We start from the raw sequence: 17,949 nt of genomic DNA, 5'->3' as shown, positions 1-17,949 counted from the left end.
TATACAAATAGGAAACGAAGGAAGAGCGGGAACAGACGCAATAGGATCCACAGGCACGACTCGTGATTCGAGGATGTGACGCGGGATCGTAACACTATTTGGGATTTGATTCACGGGCCCACGTGAATCGCGCCGCGGACAAACGTACCGAAAGAACAATGAAGAGAGACAAGACTAACGTTCGTTCCATCGAGCCGATTATTACGAAAGGCTCGACGAGACTGCGTATACGTGCCGTCTATCCTCTATCCTCTCCGATCGTTCTCTCTGTTCTCTTCTCACCGCACTCGTGATCAAAATGGTGGGTAAATAAAGGGAAGAATGGCAATGTGTCCTCTCGATCAGCCGCGCGAAAATTACGCGGTGCTGCTGTCCGTTCGTTTATTTCGTGTGTAGCAAACCCCGCTCGGTGTGCCATAATAGCGTTGCTTGTGATTCAATCGTGTTCGTAATCGTTTCTTTTGTCGACAGCACGATCGAAGATGTCCGTTCGGCGATATAGTGTACGTTCGAGTAAAATAAAATGCAAACGGGTCGTGGTGCGTCGAATATAATTGAGCTAGTCACGAGTTCTCGTAAACAAAGGAAAATTAATGAACTGTAAATGAAAATGCTTGTTACGTGGTGATTAGTTTGTACTCGTAATCAAAGAAGATGGTTACTCGCAGCCGACGACGTGCTGCAAGACGTTGAGGTAATAGTGCATGAACGTTCAAGGTGCCGTCCGTGATATGAAATTTGAGGGTAAAGAACAAAAAGAAGACGAAGAAGAAGGAGAAGTGAAGAAGAAAAGGGGAAGAATAGGGAATAAAAGGGAAAGATGGCGGACGAGTGCGTGAAAGAGAGAGGAGAGAAGTACTCTCGTGCTCGTTCAGAGTGATCGATCGATCCGGAGCTTGGTGTATTCATGCAACAGGGTCTAATGAGACGTGCACGTAGGCACGAACGGGACGCTTCGAGGCGACGTATCCGGGGCGTTATCGTTCTTATAGAAGGGATTATATTTATGCAAACGATGATACTTTTCGCGAGGCGTCTATAGATCGCCTATAGATCGCTGCGGAACGCGCGAACGAACGAAAAGGAAAGAAAAATGCAAAAGAAAGAAAAAATGAAAGATACGTCGACAACAAATATACAGCAGATATTTTTAACATGACGTGTGCTAGTGCGTGGCGTGCGATTGTAAATATAGCTACCCGATTAATCGTAACGTGTAGATAATATATAAAGAAAAAAAGATATATATATATATGTATAAATATATATGTACATGTATATTTATATGTATATATACATTCGACAAGAGAACCGGTAAACTTAAGTGGAAACTGTCGATAATGCTTTTATATATGTATACATGTACACACGTACACGGCTCGCGTAATGAACGTGCACGTGTGTACCGAACACGCGACACATGCATACAGAATATACACACAACATATACGAACAACACGCGAGACACCTACACTCTGTACTGTACGTAGGAAAAGGTATATGAATTGATCGGGAAATGCATTTTCGAGAAAACTCGAGGTGCGAGGATTTTTCTTGAAGGAAGAACAAAGTATCGGTATTCGAGATCGGATTAATTTGGACTCAGGTTTACGCGACAAAAATGAAAAATGAAATAATAATGAAAAAAAAAAAGAAAAAAAAGAAAAAAAAAAGGAAGAACGCGTACTCTCGTTTGCCTGTTGAAAAAGGGATATCCGCTTAAAAGTATCGAAAAAGGAGAGAAAAAGGAAGAAGTACGAAGCCACGTCCGATCGTTCGGGCCGAGGCAACGAGATTGCAACGATCGAATACGATATGTAAGAAAATGAAAGGGAAAAACAGAAACGTGTAAATAGATTTGACAGATATGGAAACGTTTGCGTGTCGTACTACAGCTATAATAATCCGGCGTGGAATTCGTAACGTTGTATTTTATGCCTCATGTCAGTACTTCGCGTGATCTGGTAACAGTGACGATATGATGTAACGAGACGAGCAATAGACGAGCAAGATATTGTGACGAGATACGTCAAGGTAATAATGTCCAGGAGGAAAAATAATAATATTAATAATAATAATAATAATATTAATAATATGATAACGATAATAATAACAGTAATAATAATGATAACGATAACGATATAATAATAATAATAATAATGATAATGATAATAATAATAATGATAACATAATAATGATAGTAATAATGGTATGATAATACTAATACTAATACTAGTAATAACTAATAAAAGAAATAATATTAATACGATATAATATACTATTATACGGAAATACCCCGCCTATCTTTCTACTAAAAATGAAAAATTATTTTTTGAATTGTGTCGTCAAAGATGTCCTATGTAACTGTGTGTCTGTGGGATCGTCCCGTGGAAATCAACCCTGCGCCCCGTACGAGATACGAGAACTTCTTTAATGGAAAAGAAAAAATTAAAGAACCTCCCCTATATTATATGATTATAAACTGAATTCATCGGTGTTTATCGGTATTGGATAAATGAAAAGTAATTAAAGAAAAAATGGTAAAAAAAGACGCATAAAAGTGTAGAAGTCGAGCTCTGTGGTCGCAGAACGAGGCGAAATAAAGGGGAATAAGAAAGAAGAGAGCAACAAAAAAAACTGACATAGAAAGTAACGGACGCTAAAAAATAAGAGAATAAAACGATGCGATTATAATACATACGTATAAATAAACATAAAATAGAGAAATAGCGAACCAACGTGCGAGCCACGCCCGCTCAACCACGTTGTGTTTCAGGTAGTTGTATGATGAATCTAAAACAAAAGAAAAACACATACATAATCATAATTAACAAAGTAAACGTACACTAGACGAGTTAAATGAGGGAATTTTAGTAAACGGTGTTAAGACTTATGTGCTAGGTGAACCTTAACCAGTAAACGAAAAAAAAAAAAAATTGATATAAAGCCGCTGTACATATCCGTTGTGTATAGCCAATGTCTCGCAAAACCCACGCAAGTTATAGTAGATTCACGTTCACGTTGTAAGAACGATGCATTTTTCTACAAAAGTAACGGAAAGTAATGGTCAAACTACTCACGTGTCCCGATTTATTCGATGAGTTTCTTTTCCCGCCTGACGATCGGCCATTGCAGTTGAAATTTGAACCGTTAACGTTCCGTTTCGTTCCGTTCCGCTGTTTCGTTTCATTTCGATCCGTTCCGTTATTTTATTTCGTTTCCTTTCGTTCCGTTCCGTTCCGTTCCGTTTCGTCTTATTCTGTCCCGTTTCATTCCGTTCCGTTCCGTCTTATTCTTTTCTATTGCGTCTTATTCTTTTCTATTGCGTTTTATTCTTTTCTGTTTCATTCCATTCCATCCTGTCTCATATATTATACCATACCATATACCATATTCCATTCAATTCCATTCCATTCCATTTCATTACGTTTTGTTTCTCGAAACACGACGGTCCTGTTTTAATTCGCACTGAATTGCCTCTATTTACGTGCGCAAATGAATCGTTATCGCGATGTTCTTTGTTTTCATTCGATCGATGAGTACGAAACCCGAGGTAACACGAGGCATATCAGTCTGTGATCCACCGTTTTTCGATATTTCCCGATATTAGCGATACTCGAACCTTGTATCGTAACTTAACACGGATTTTATATGCGTTCCTACCTTCTGAAGAGATTCGTTAGTGTCGTCGAGCCATAAACCTCGGATTCGACTCACCGCATTCGTAATAGAATTTGTTATACTTTTCGCGTGACGATAGTTTTTTCCGTTTATGTTCATTATCTTGATAATCGTTTCCCTTCCGATGCTATTATATTTAGAATGACACATATTCGCAAACAACGCTTGTCTGATTTGTCCGTTAACTCACCGTTACCTGCCATTCGCAATGTAATAGTGTTCTAGATACTCGCATACAACAAACGGTGGTATGTGTAAGCTCCAAGATCGAACCAGGAACCGACAGATACCACAAAGGAAGAAAACAGATTTCTATGTATACTCGTCTGATACACGGAACGATATGTGAGGGGAAAGAGACTAAAAGGGAAAGAAATGAAACAACGGAGATACGATGCAAATTTAAGAAGGCCCAGTGTATTCGAGTTAACTTTGCGCTTAGTGCATGGTCACCTTCGAGTGAAACAGCACCGTGAGAATTCTGCCGCGTAATAAGGACAGATATACATAGCGAAACGTAGGATAACGTAACGTTTCACGATGATATCGGCGACTATAAAATACGTCCAGAACGAAGGATACTCGTAAGTTTTCAAACAGTTTTTCGTCTATAATTCAATCGTTCATCTATCGTTCATGTCAGATGCTTCTTCACGATCCTGCGCACGCACACACACACACACACACCACACACACACACACACACACACACATACACATACGTATATGCCGGAGATTGCAGAATTCTCACGGGAGCTCGATCCCATGACAAGGTGCGAAATTTATTAATGTTACGCTCGACACGAATCTTCGCCGACGGCGGGAAACCGTCCGCTGTGACTAGTATGGAGGGCGAACCGCGATCGGCAAGTGACTAAAAGAAAGCAATACTTCGTAACTATCGTGTGTGTCTTTGAAACAAGGAAGAAGTGGATTTAACGAGTCTGACGAGAGAAAGAGAGGGAGAGGGAGGGAGAGAGAGAAAGAGCATAGGAGCGAGCGAGAAGTATGTCAGACAAAGAAAGAGCATGTTCACGTGATGAACAGAGTGAGTGACGAAGAGTGAGCGAGAACTATTATAATAAATTAATATATAACGAGTTTAGTTAAACAATAGCTAAGGGGGAAGTCGTGCGCGTTTCTATCTTTCTTTCTTTCCGTTGTAGCGAACGAATGGTTTCTCAAAGGAAAGAAATTTTCAAACACCTCGCGTCGCCCTAACCAAGAGAGAATATTTGTTCGTGATCGGTGTCTCGTTGTGTTTTTCCTTTTTCCATGCACACGTAGAAAAGCCGGCGATCGATTTTTGCGTGTTGCTGTCTTTTTGTATATATGCATATAAAAACCTACACGTCGTCGTCGATAAAACAATTCGATACCTATCCCTTTTCTTTTTTTTTTTTTTATTCGGTTAACATTGTCGATTACTGCGAAGGAATCTCGACGGCTAGCGTGTTCCCGTACATACATACATGTGTACATGGTAATCGAAATGGCGACGCTTTTTCTATTGCTCATGAAATAAGGGTCGGCGAATGAAGCGAATCGAACATACGCGACATCGATGTTGACGATTTTTAGGATACCCGTAAGTATCGATAGAACGATAGTTTCGTACTGAAAAAGCCACATCTACGCGACAAAAAAAAAAGAAAAAAAAGAAATAACCAGTCACCTCGATAATAGCGCCCTTTATACTTTCGTATAGAGTACGGTTGATCTAGAAGCGATGTGAAAAAGAACGCGAAGCAAATACAGACGAAAAAAAAAAAAGAAAAGAAAAGAAGAAAAAATTAAACCAAGCAACAATGATTCCTTCCTCACGATTCGTAGTTGGCGAGCGCGGAACGTGGATAAATAATAGGAGGAAGGTTCCATGGGACGCCTCCTGATCGAGCCGCGTTTTACGGGCGCTCATTGCAGTTCGTCCGTTTTTCTGTAATTTTCCGTTTTGTCTTTTCGTGAAGAACTGTACATATTAATTATTGCGATCATTATGTAAATACTCTTCGACAACACAAAAGAAAAAAAAAGAAAACACACACACAACACGCGCAGTCTGTCCGCGCGAGGTTTATTTTAAAGACTACATCATTATATAATGATTACCATGTAATGATATTTAATTGATAAGGTAACATATATTCTATACTCTTACACGCTAAGTACTCAATAAATATATCTATAAAATTTCCCCGTGTTTGTGATTGTCTGCCCTTTAACCCATCCCGACAATCCTGTCGTATTCGTGGCGTCTAAAACCCACCAACAGCCAGTACTGTCAAAACCGATTGTTTCATACCTCTGTCATCCGATTTCTATTTTTTTCAATCCGTGTTCGGGTCCGTTTGTACGACATATCCGTTAAATGTTGTTACACCTTGCCTTTCTTGTCTCACCTGTCGTACAGTTACTTCCCATGACAATAGCGAGAGGCTTTTAGACATAAGTGTAAAACAAATATTTATATATACATATACATATTAATGTATCTGGTGCTCTCGCTACAAGTCCGAAGGTCTGAAGGAGTACCTACGAATGCGTGATGTGATAAAACTTGTTTTTTGCTGACGAATAATGATGAGAGATTAATTAAAGACTTTTAGTAACATCATTGACAGAGTTGTCATTGTTTATTTATCTCTTTCGTACAAGCCCGTAATTGGATTCTATATGTATCCAAACGAAATTCTTATCCTCCCATTATATCTCGTACCTCTCTTAGTACACGCGCAACCTTTTGCAACAATGAAGCCAAATTACAAAAAGTATACATGAATTTTTTCATTTGCTCGGTTTCTTGTGTCAAAATATAATACGTACGATACATCGATGAGGAATTATAGCATTTAACGTATATCGATCCCTAGAGTCGTCGCATTCGCATTTCCATAGTCAAAATCTTCTGTCACTCTGGAAAAATTAGAAGGTAAAACGAAAGAAACGTTAAAAAAAAAAGAAAATAAGCCAAATAATGTTCTATTTAATTAGCCGTATGAAAGTAATTACGAACCGAGGAGAGATTGCAAATAGAATGGTAACGATTTGACGTTTATGGTTAAAAATAAATTCTAATTGTTAACAGTTCCTACCGATCAACTGTTTTATAATCTTTATTGATAAGAAATAAATTTTACATGAATTTGGTATATTTTTGTACATCATTTATTACGGAACAATGTTCTTTATGTTTCAAATCTTACAATTTGTATAATTTTCAAAATATTTACAATGGTCGTGCAGTTTATTTTATGAAAAGGAATGATAAAGAATGCACTTAGTTCTGTATATTTTTAAGTTTCATTTTGTACAATATACGTACAATATGTAGATTCCTATTTTACAATAGTACATTTTGTACATTTTTTTTCTTTTTTAAAATACATTTTTGTATCGTTCTAATGATGACGATACATGTCAACATTTTGTAAGAGTAAATTTTTTTTCAATTGAGCAACCTGCTTTATTACAAAAACAAGTTTAACAATCAAAAAATCTCTGTCACAAAGATTTATTATGGAAATTTGAATATATAACTACACTGATACACAACACAATTCGATCCTAACATTGAAAAATGAACTATTCCAATATCACTTTTGGTCTATTCAATTGTCTTTTTTACGCGTGGAACATTTGATAACGAAACTTTCTTGCCAATAGAAATAGTAAAGAAGAAAAATGTTAGCAACCATAATGCATATATAAAGATTTTTCGGAATAAAAGCAAATGCAATATATGCAAAGTAATACTTATGGAAATATCACAAATAATTTATTGCTATATATGATTTTAACCTTTACATTCGAGAAATACTGTATTTTATATTTTCTAATACCCTTCTTTTCTGAAAACTTATTTCACTATAATTATCAAAATAATTTTCTTAGAAAAGATTAATTCATTCTGACATGTGTAATGATTTTTAAACTTAAAATTTACAAAATGGCATTGTCACAATTGACAAAAAATTCTACTAACAATATGGAAAATACAGTTAGTTCATACCTTTAAAAAAGATTGACTATAAATATATCACATAAAATACAAGTTAATTATATAAAATAGATAATTAGGTTGACTAGCTTGTATTAGGAAGTGTAATGACAAACAAATAGTACAATAAGCTCCTATCGTTCTTATATTAATTCAAAATATTTCTACAAATACAGTACAAACATTTTAATACAGATTATCCGAATTGAACTTTTTCCAAAACAATGCATTGGAGCACTAATCTAGTTTTCCATACTGTATATTTCAATCCAAAAGTATAAAATCAAAGTAGAGTCTTTTTTCTATTGTCAGTACTTCTTTTTATTATATAAAACATAGAACTATTTCTTATGTTTACACTACATTAAATTTTAGTTAAATTCAGTTAATTCGGATAACCACAGTTCATATGCACATATAAATTAAAATACATTATTTAGTGACTGACAGTAAAAAATAGTAAGTCATTAAAAAAATGAATTGTCCAAATATAAAGTTAATTACATAAGTATATGAAAATTTTCATATACATAATAAAAAAATGTTCTATGTAAGAATTATTATTAAGTATTATTACTTAAGTTGTGTGAATCAGTCAGTAAAGAAGATTCTATATCATTACATAACCTAGTGGCAATCACCCTAATCATATAAAATAAATCATTTATAATGCTCGAACCTGAATGAAACATTGGTATTGATGTTGGATCGAAACTTTAATCACAAATTGAACTGCAATTATATAATTCTAATAGAATTCGTTGTTATAAATAATAAATATAATAACAACTATGTATAGAAAAGTACAAACAAATAATACTTGTTTGCATGAATAAACCATTAATTTTAGAAATTGGATTTCACGTTAGAAATACATGGTATCCTAAGTGCAATTTAATTACCCTATTACAGTACTACTTACTTGAGGCCAAGGCCCCAATTGATACCTTCGACAAGAAGCAAAATTAATGGATGCCAAGCAACTAACCACCTGATCCAGTCTAGAAGCTGACCATACAAAACATGAGGTCGTTCCCATCTTTACACATTACTAAGGAATATACAAATTAGTTGGTAATGCTAAACAATTATAAATAAATAATTATTGCAATATAAAAAGTAATTTTGAAAAAGGATACTGATTACAAAACATTTTCTTAAGATCAACTTTTTCTTTACAATATGGACACGTTTGTTTCTTTCCTACGATGCACCATCCTCTGATACAAAATTCATGAAACACATGTTCACAACTAAGTTTGTATGTATTTTCAATTATACCATGTTCATTTTCTGACACTAAAAGTTTATTTCCACATATTGCACACACACCAGGTTCTAAAGTCCTTGTTGGCATATGGTCTGGTACATAATACTGTAAATTATTTAATATATTGTACCCTTTATTTGACATATAGCATAAATCTATATCTAGTTAATTTATACATACTCCAATATGTGAAGCCATTTTATCTGCACATATTTCTGCAATATCCCTTCCTAATACTCCAAAATAAAGACCATAAAACAACAAAAGTATACTACAATCAATCCATCTTTCTGCTTTGTCTTCAAATACAATATTTAAACCAAAAATAGTGGCTAACATTATACTATAACTTATTATACCTAACATATAACTTAATTTATAAATAAAAAGAAACCATTTATACACCAATCTACAAGAAAAGAAGTTTAATGAATCATTAAATTTATTAATATTCAAATTAGTATAGAGTGATTCTCCTGAAATAAAAGGCAATGCCACTGGCCGAGCATTAAAGGAATAACCCTATGCTGGTAAACATAATCCATCAATGTCATCACAATGATATTAAAAGTTGATGTGCCTCAGTATCATTAGTGGCTACTGTAGCCAGGAAGCAGAGAGTTAAAACATCGGCATTGTTTTTGAGTCCATAGTCAAGAAAATCACTTTATATTATGCAGAGCTCAAAAGATAACCTATAGGAGGAATATGAGTTGGATTGGTTATATTTTGTTTATAGCTACATCTTTGCTAATGCATAAACAGTAAGGTACACATATTTCCCTCATCGACCAAAACCATTAACTAAAACATAAGCATGTATCAAGGTCATGTTTTTATGAAGGCTAGAGGAGGCAAGAAAATTAGATATCGTAATCAGATTACTGTTCTTATCCTCATACCGTCCCACAAGTCATCTTTTCAGCACTACATTGTAAACAATGTTATGCATACATTATCAAAAACAAACATACCTTGGTGTTGTACCTGCTATAGGTTTTTGAATAGCCTTTCTTACTATTAATCCTGTTATACAGGATGTTACTAACCAAAAAAATATAAACATCCACCAATGATTCCTTAAACTTAATCCAAATGGAATAATCCACATAATAATTAAGGTAACAAACTGTAGAATTATATTACATGTTTCAAACATATAAAAATAATTTGTATGATGTTTAAGAACATTAATATTCATTTACCTGATATGATTTATAATGAAATTTCTTCCATACAACCAATATAATCTGTACTACCAACAATGTTCCTAACAAAATAAGCGCCATTTCTGCATGCATTGATTCATGCCCTTGATGTTGCTCAAACGTTTTTATATGTTTTACCCTAATATATCAATATACCCCCATTAATTAACTAATATATTATGATTGAAAAAATGATTTAAAAATAATATAACAATAAATAATTTATGAAACTTAACATATGTATTCATACTTAGATTAGTATATTAAATTACAAAAAATGTAGTGCCATAAATATATTAAACTATATAAATTATTTAAAAAATACATTAGTGATAATATTTATATTTACCTCCATCTTTCTTCCAGAGTCATTTCATCTTCACTCTAAAATAAACCACATATATTTATTTAAAAAGGTAATGTGGATTCAAAAAATTAAATTTATTATCTTTCAATAAAAATTATAATAACTAAAAAATAGCAAAATTGAATATGTAAATCATTAGTAAACTTTGTAAAAGTGGTACAATATTTATTGTAGTATACAAAATCATTTTCTTTTTAAAATAAATATTGCCATTGTAGGTTATATCTGCGTAAGCATGGCTTAGGTCTACATTATTGTCCTACATGATATCAATATACTTTTACTTAACATAATATTATACCTTATTTGGAATTATGTGTGAATGCATATTTAATGATATATTATAAGCTACCACTTATAAAATAGATTTTAATAAATTGACATATTATAGCAAAGATTCCTTGAAGACATTGTAAAGTACTATTCACATTGGTGCAAATCCGGCGTGTTGATAACAACATGTTGATAAATTTTATTTGATCTCGATAGAAATAAAATATCTACATAAAATATAAGTAATCAGTAATTTACTTTATGTAACATAGTTTGACAATATTATCGCATAATGTATCTAAAATGCGAGTAATTCATTTTATAAACTAGTGGTAACGACATTTATATTTTTAATTTTTCGCGCTAAAACACATTTTTCCAGCCATATTGATGACGTTACAATTATTGAATCTACTACGGTAAACATGTTATTCAAGTTAAAAAAACTATTATTGGTAAATAGTGTAATAAAACGATTATATAAATATCAATCTAAATAAATAAATAATTTCTAATAATAGTTTCATTAAAATTTTTATAACAGAATGATAGATACTAATAATGTTTGTATTATTCCAAATATATCTTCCATTATAGTATAATACATCTTTTTTTATGGAATACTAATTTTTATAAACTGAAATTCGCAGATAGTATATTATTATGTTAGTAGTTAATAAATTTTATCATTTTAGACAAGTTTATGACACACGTAATAAATATTTAGTTCAAATTGTACGCGTAAATTTGATTTGTCATAAATTTTGCGAATTAATGTGAATCGGTCTATCAGTCCACCAATGACCAATAATCGTACGATTTCGTAGCTGTTCGAGTGACGACGGAATTAAACCACGCCCATTGCTGCTGGTCAGAGAGGGAAGCTGGTAATTCACTCTGCGAAGCAGCAATATGAGCGTTTATACTGTTTCTTGAGAAAACGCGCGACGTGACGAAATTCCACAGTCGTAAAATCGCGCGTCGAAAGTGTCATCCGATTGCGCGCCGTTTGCGGATTCAGTGAGTGATTCAGTGTCGTGATTGTTTCGCTTCGTACACGGGGATACGATTTTTGGTTAGTTTCCGAGCTTCGAAAGGATATCGCCGCTCGTCGGTTCATTTGCCTCGAGGAATTGCTTTCGGTGAGTAAGAACACAGTATACAGAAAGCGTGCGTGTTTCGCGAAGGTTTTTTGTGCCTGTCAAATTGTTGCACATATTGCCGACAGATTGTGCGAGGATTGTCGTCAATAAACTCACATGTCGCGTGTTGTATGTGAAAAAGGCTATGTGTGTTGTGTATTTAGACAATTTCGTACAACCTGACAAAAAGAAATCTTAAAATTAATGAAAATTTATAAAATTCATAGGGTAAATAAACATACGTTATGCATTTAACGCTGTGACAAGAATTACTATTCCATAGGCGTATCTTTCCCGTTATTTAGCATTTCCATAGTTTGAGACAATAACCTGATTCGAATGGAATTATAAATATTGCAAATTTATATGTAAAATTTATCTAGAATATTTATTAGTTGCCCGTCTCTTCCGGGTAAACTCGTTTCCCGGATAAAACATCAAGCTCCGAAACAAACTCGTGTTCTTTCTAGTAACTTAATCACGCAATTTACCTATAATAGAGAAGTATGAACTTTTTAGCTCATCTCCTTTAACAGGTAGTTCTGATATGTCGGAAAAGTGTTGTCACTGCGTAATACTTTGGCAAAGGAGAGACGAATTAGGTCGATAGTTTTACCTTCAGTTTCCACCTGACTATTAGATCAAATATCGAATCGTAAATCACGTTTATCTGTTGCTACGTATCTAGAATTTTTCACTAGAAAGCGTATACGTTAAGCGCAACCTGTCTCCCTTGTCATTCGTCATTCTAACTTAAACGCTGACTTTAATCACGTTGTCTTAAGGTCACAAATACAGATTTAATTAGCGTTAGATTGTAAATAATAATTTTTATGCAGTTAATATGACATGGGAGCGATACTTGGTCAAAAAAATATTTCGCTATAATTTCGTTATAGTTTAGATATATTACGATAGAACGACAGAAAATAATCGTCCGAATTACCGTTGAATTTAATTCAATTTACGTTTTCGAGGGAAAAGTGTCGTATGTAAGTTACGTGGCTTCTATTTCACGCTGAATCAGTCAAAGAACTCGAAAGGAGCAAAATCCTCGTAGCTTGGCTGTTTGGATGTTGTATAAATTGGCGGTTATCCAAGTTTCCGTACTCTCACCACGTTCTCGGTCTTGGGGTCCACGCTATCACATTCCTTGTTAGTATATGTACGTGCTGCCTTTCCGCATGATTTTGTGCGAACTACTTTTACCGACGGATACATACTGTTTCAGCATTACTTGTAAACAGATACAAATGGCTTTAAGTTAAGCAACGCTTTTTAAGATGTTTTATATTTAAAAATAGAATTATAAGGGGCATATACTAATAGCGTAAATAAATATATATCGCATATTAGAATATATGATATGTCTATGTTGCATTATAATGCAGGGGGAATAAAAATGAAAGAGGAACGCGTTCGTAAAATATTCCGAAGAAATTAACAAAAATTAAGAAGGATATTAAGATAATATTCAGGTACAATTATAATATTAATAAAAGTGGCGTAGTTTAATATCAATGATTTTAATAATATTTATTAAAGAGAAGAAAGATTTTATAATATAATAGAATTAATGGTATCTTTTGTTATGTTTGTTTCATAAATGTTTTAATTAGGCTGCTACAGCGTGATTGCAATTTTGATAATTGTAATGTATTTTCTAATTATTCGGGGTTCATTTTGACAGATTGAGACTGCCTAGAGTCTATTGTCATACGTAAATGTTTATTCGTTTTACTTTTGTTGTACAATCATTAACACGACCACAACATTATGCCATTTCTTCATTGATCAAATTAGTTGAGGCGCAATAATGGCCGTTTTTCATAATAGCATGATACCTTATAAAATGCATTCTTGTTAAAAGGTCAGGGTTAGCATAGCAAAGGGAATGGCAACAATTTCGTTCGATGTCTAAAATATATCCGATTACCTTGCTATCTTGCTGCATATATACAGATATATTATCTATATCTTAGGATTATCTGGAATAATTAATTTATGAACAAAATCTCGACGATAAACAAATTTTCATTTCCTTTTTCCTTACGAATATTGATAACCAATACAATACTGATTGCTAATAAATAAATCTATCGTAAATTAAACAAAAAAAAAAGAGAAAGGAAAAAGGAAATAAAATTTGCTGAATATTCTGAAAATGAGTCAAGTTGGAAGTAGATAGCAATTTCTAAATAACAAATTAATTATTTCCGTGACTTAAATCAGTTAAATGGCGCAAAGTCAGCCGATTCGTCGATTAGAAATTTGAAAGCAATATTTATCGCGAGGTTGAAAGTGAATATCATGTGTGGGATACGTTGAAACGGTCAATGCGGTTTATTCGCGGTAATGGTAATCCTGGAAATAAGTTAGAGACCTGTAGATGTATTGCCACGAATCACGGTTCTATTTGCTATACCGAAAGGTATTAACCATACACGCAACCACGATCGATATTACTGCAAATGACTGGGTTAGATGTAGCATTTGTGACCATTTGAAGAATTTCTGTAACGATACGGGACTTAAAAAGGGTATACGTATGCACGGAGTGCCAAGAAATACGAGAACGTAATTCAAAATACGCGGAAAATGTATCATCGGTCAAAGGAAGTTCCAAACATAATTATTTGAAGCACCATTGCGATATCGTGCAAGACCTTTTGCACCACTTGATGCTATAAGAGTACCATTTTTGGCCAGCCAGCTTTCCATTTGCGACCACTCGTAGAATTGATATTAGCAAAGACCACACAGTAAGAATTCTAACTTTTAATTATTTACAAATATTTATTGCTGAATAAATAGCATATAAATATCTTTTTCGCTCATTTTTCCTACTGGTTCATTGTATTTTCGCTTTTCTCATATTGAGAGCCAGTTGAAATCAGGAAATTCACAAATTGGTCGCTGTAATTGTATGTCTTTAAGACATTACCGGATAATTATTGGCAGATATAAAAATAAATTTCAGAATTATACGATTATAAAATTTTTCCTGAATTGAATTCGAATTACTAGCAGTTGGAAGAGAAGAAAATTACAAATCATGTGAATTCGCAATTGGAATGAATAAAAGTGCCATAAGGAATGCAGTGACGAAGAATACTGTGACTACAAATGGTACTTCTGTCTTGTATATTTCGAAGACCTTTGACTTCCCCTAAATTGCAATAATTTCTTAATTATTTTAATGTAACCAGTACAGGATAAATCGATGCAACGAGTCGAAATATCGAGGAACAAAATTTCTTTCAGAATTACGAACGATGTTCCCATTTTATAATAATATTTTATTTATGATAATCGCGGATATCGAATGTCTGTACGCGTTACTTCAGGATAATTAGCTCTGTTGAATAGAGTTTCATTTATTGCAGCCGATCTATCCCTTTTGTACATTTTCCATCTCATTTACCTTCCCTCGCGTAACTTAGAAAGCCCACCTGTTGAAATCGGCCTTCCCTATTTCCGTAGTCGCGTATAAAAACCATAAAAAGTGAAAATCTAACGTGCCAGGCTTATCGTGCTCTTGCATGCTTCTTTAAATATAAATCCAACGTTTTCGAAGATATGCAACGTGAAAGTCATAGATCAATCAAACTGGCGCGAACTTCTAAATTGTTTCACGCGCATCTACAAGCTTTCTTTTACTTTCTTCGGATATTTAGCATTTTTCGTGGTCTTACAGTCTCCTTTTTCCTCGCAATATCTTCTTCATAATGCATCGTAATAGAAATAATAATACACAGAATGATTTGCGATTCGTCATTTTCTTTTCTTTTCCTTTAGTAATTGAAACGACGAGTTAACTCGCCCTATTTGGAGAAATCCTTTTAGTTGGTGCGAAATGACGAGCAAACTCGCGAATTTTAAAGACCATGCACGCGAATTTAAAAACAGAATTACCGAACGAGTTAAATTGATTTCTTTCGGATATTTTATGTTTAATTATTATTTGTTATCGGATATTTATAATTATGTAAGATAGACTGTATAAAAATTAGGTAGTTTTTAAATTATCGTGTAACGCTAGAACGAAAGATGTAATTTTTCTGTGCTCTGAAAATAGATTCGTAGAATTAGCATAAGTGTATCAGATAATTCTAAAAATTGGAGTCGAGTTCGGATTCGCTCCTGTTTTTGATACTAGAATTACTAAACCAGTCCTAGGGACTGGTTTCGAACGTCCTGTTTTCGCAGTTTCCGAAAGCACGTTTATAGCTGGTTTTTTGAAAAATTAACGTTGACATTTATTAAAATAGAAACGTCGTTGTAGATCCATACTGAACTATTTTCAGTGCAACATTTCTTTTACCTATCGTTATCTGTTTAGAATTAATAATAGCAACACGATCCGCCGATATTTCTCTTCATATCGATTTCTTCGTACTATTCAATGATATCAAGTTATGGCATTTTGTGTTTAGTAGAAACACGACGAATTAACTCGTCCACCAAGTTTTTCATGGCACACGTAGAACGCGCTTTTGAAATGCAAACTTTCCGGTTAAAAGATTAATACGTGAAAGAAAATTCGGGTGAAACGTTGATTTAAAAGTGTGATATAATCGGAGAAAATAGAAAAGTCGTGGGTTGAAAACCTTTAAATGCTGAATCATACGAAAGGTTATTTATAAGATACGATTATCATTTCACATCGCGAGCAAACGGAAAAAATACTCCAGCTGAAACGATTATACTCACGCATAGGATGCCCTCTGATCTTGTTACATATGTGTACAGGGTATGGCAAAATTTTCTTGGCACCCACACACATATATGTTTCTCGTTTAGATTTTGCCCATATTCACAGGAATTTCATTTTCCAACGATCGTTTTATGATCATTTTCGTCGCTTATTAAAATAAGGGATCCCCTTGATCGATAATTAAACAATTTTTTTGCGAAAATTCATTGAGTATTTAATGTACGTGTATATTTCTTTCGCAATTTTCATTTTTCAAATTTCATCGTAGGTTAAGAATTAGCAATATCGAATTTATTAGCATTGATATTCGTATTATCAGCTTTTCTGTTATACATTATTCGATTTTATAATTTTTTCAGATATTGAACTTGAAATTCGTTCTAGATATTTTCCACCGTGTCGTAGGAACTTAGCAGAATTCTCCTATAATCACAATTTTTAAATTTAGAGAAATTTTTGATCAGTTTTTATTGTCAGTTTACTGTCTTCTTTGTAATGTACATATCTAATAGCTTATATAATCATTTTGCTGATAATGTTACTTATCATTTCTTCTGTGAACCTATCACGTGTCCTAGTCTTCGTGAATACAGATGTCTATTACTCGAGAAAGTGTTCCATATCTACATATTTGATTTCACCATAAGGAACATATTAAATCAAAACACTCGATCAAACTTATCAAAGATCATACGAAACAATTTCATCGTAAAAGGTAAAATATCTTCTATACACATAGCTCAATTATACCTTTCACGCTTTCAGAATAATCTTTAATTGCACCTTTACACCTCGCTTAATTTTCGTATCTACTTCTTTTATTTCCATTACTTTGTACCCTCTTACACATTGCTCATACCTTCGTTACTTTCCACGATTTTATTATTTTCGATACTTAATCATTTTACGCTCCTATTGTAGTATTTCCTACAACTCTACCCTAAATTACTGTTATTTATTATATAATCTACCATAAAATCACCTTTGCACCGAACTCGGCTACCATGCGCTAAGTAGGGATAGAAAATCCCACTGGCAAAATTTCCAAGCCACGTTTCCCTCATTTCCAGCTGTGCTCGATCGTGGTTTCGCGTGACGCTAATTTTGACACGGCCTGTACACGATAGAATCACGTAACTCGCATTAACTATCCGAAAGGACGTTACGTGAGTAATGTTGAGCACGACGGCGAACGGAACGTCCGATGGTATGCGAAATCTTTTTAGCGTCAGCCCCTAATTCCATCGGGATTCCATCTTCGTGGATCGATCGCGATTCGAGGGAAGAGATCATC

The 17,949-nt window shown here is 33.8% G+C and overlaps 3 protein-coding genes across 8 annotated transcripts in view; 2 read left to right on the top strand and 1 right to left on the bottom strand.

The window, feature by feature from the left end:
• The window catches only part of Ten-m (teneurin transmembrane protein Ten-m), a 112,554-nt gene extending 110,509 nt beyond the window's left edge, over window positions 1-2,045 (top strand). For both annotated transcript variants that reach the window (XM_017909126.1, XM_017909125.1), the window contains exon 16: window positions 12-2,045. In XM_017909126.1, the coding sequence (XP_017764615.1) occupies window positions 12-66 (55 nt within the window). In that variant the 3' untranslated portion in view covers window positions 67-2,045. The remainder of the gene's footprint in view (window positions 1-11) is intronic.
• Window positions 2,046-6,207: 4,162 nt separating this feature from the next.
• On the bottom strand, window positions 6,208-10,926 carry LOC108554006 (RING finger protein 121). Of its 2 annotated transcripts, XM_017909127.1 has the most exons (9): window positions 10,825-10,926; window positions 10,506-10,540; window positions 10,154-10,295; window positions 9,923-10,077; window positions 9,129-9,357; window positions 8,818-9,053; window positions 8,601-8,717; window positions 6,505-6,594; window positions 6,208-6,418 (listed from the first exon to the last, which is right to left on the bottom strand). In XM_017909127.1, the coding sequence occupies exons 1-8, from the start codon at window positions 10,849-10,851 to the stop codon at window positions 6,531-6,533; spliced, it is 1,005 nt and encodes a 334-aa protein (XP_017764616.1). In that variant the 5' UTR covers window positions 10,852-10,926; the 3' UTR covers window positions 6,208-6,418; window positions 6,505-6,530. The 2 variants fall into 2 exon arrangements, with proteins under 2 accessions (XP_017764616.1, XP_017764617.1); XM_017909128.1 differs by lacking the exons at window positions 6,208-6,418; window positions 6,505-6,594 and having other exon boundaries at window positions 8,592-8,717.
• A 718-nt stretch (window positions 10,927-11,644) lies between these two features.
• Window positions 11,645-17,949, top strand: part of Synd (protein kinase C and casein kinase substrate in neurons protein Synd) — a 106,524-nt gene continuing 100,219 nt past the window's right edge. For 3 of the 4 annotated variants that reach the window (XM_017909134.1, XM_017909133.1, XM_017909130.1), the window contains exon 1: window positions 11,646-11,938. The gene's annotated coding sequence lies outside the window, so the exon portion shown is untranslated. Of the gene's footprint in view, window positions 11,939-17,949 lie in introns of all 4 variants that reach the window. The other variant, XM_017909136.1, reaches the window with a different exon arrangement.

Source organism: Eufriesea mexicana, unplaced genomic scaffold, assembly GCF_001483705.2.
Source record: "Eufriesea mexicana isolate 0111107269 unplaced genomic scaffold, ASM148370v2 scaffold15025, whole genome shotgun sequence".
NCBI classification, from domain to species: domain Eukaryota; kingdom Metazoa; phylum Arthropoda; class Insecta; order Hymenoptera; family Apidae; genus Eufriesea; species Eufriesea mexicana.
Note: the sequence above shows the minus strand (reverse complement) of the source record. Positions and strands in the feature narration are given on the sequence as shown.

Coding starts and splice junctions, on each gene's coding strand:
- LOC108554006 (XM_017909127.1), bottom strand. CDS start 10,851: ATGCATTCACACATAATTCCAAATAAG. Junction 10,541..10,824: donor CACACATAATTCCAAATAAG/GTATAATATTAT, acceptor GGTTTATTTTAG/AGTGAAGATGAAATGACTCT. Junction 8,718..8,817: donor AAGAAAATGTTTTGTAATCA/GTATCCTTTTTC, acceptor TAATGTGTAAAG/ATGGGAACGACCTCATGTTT.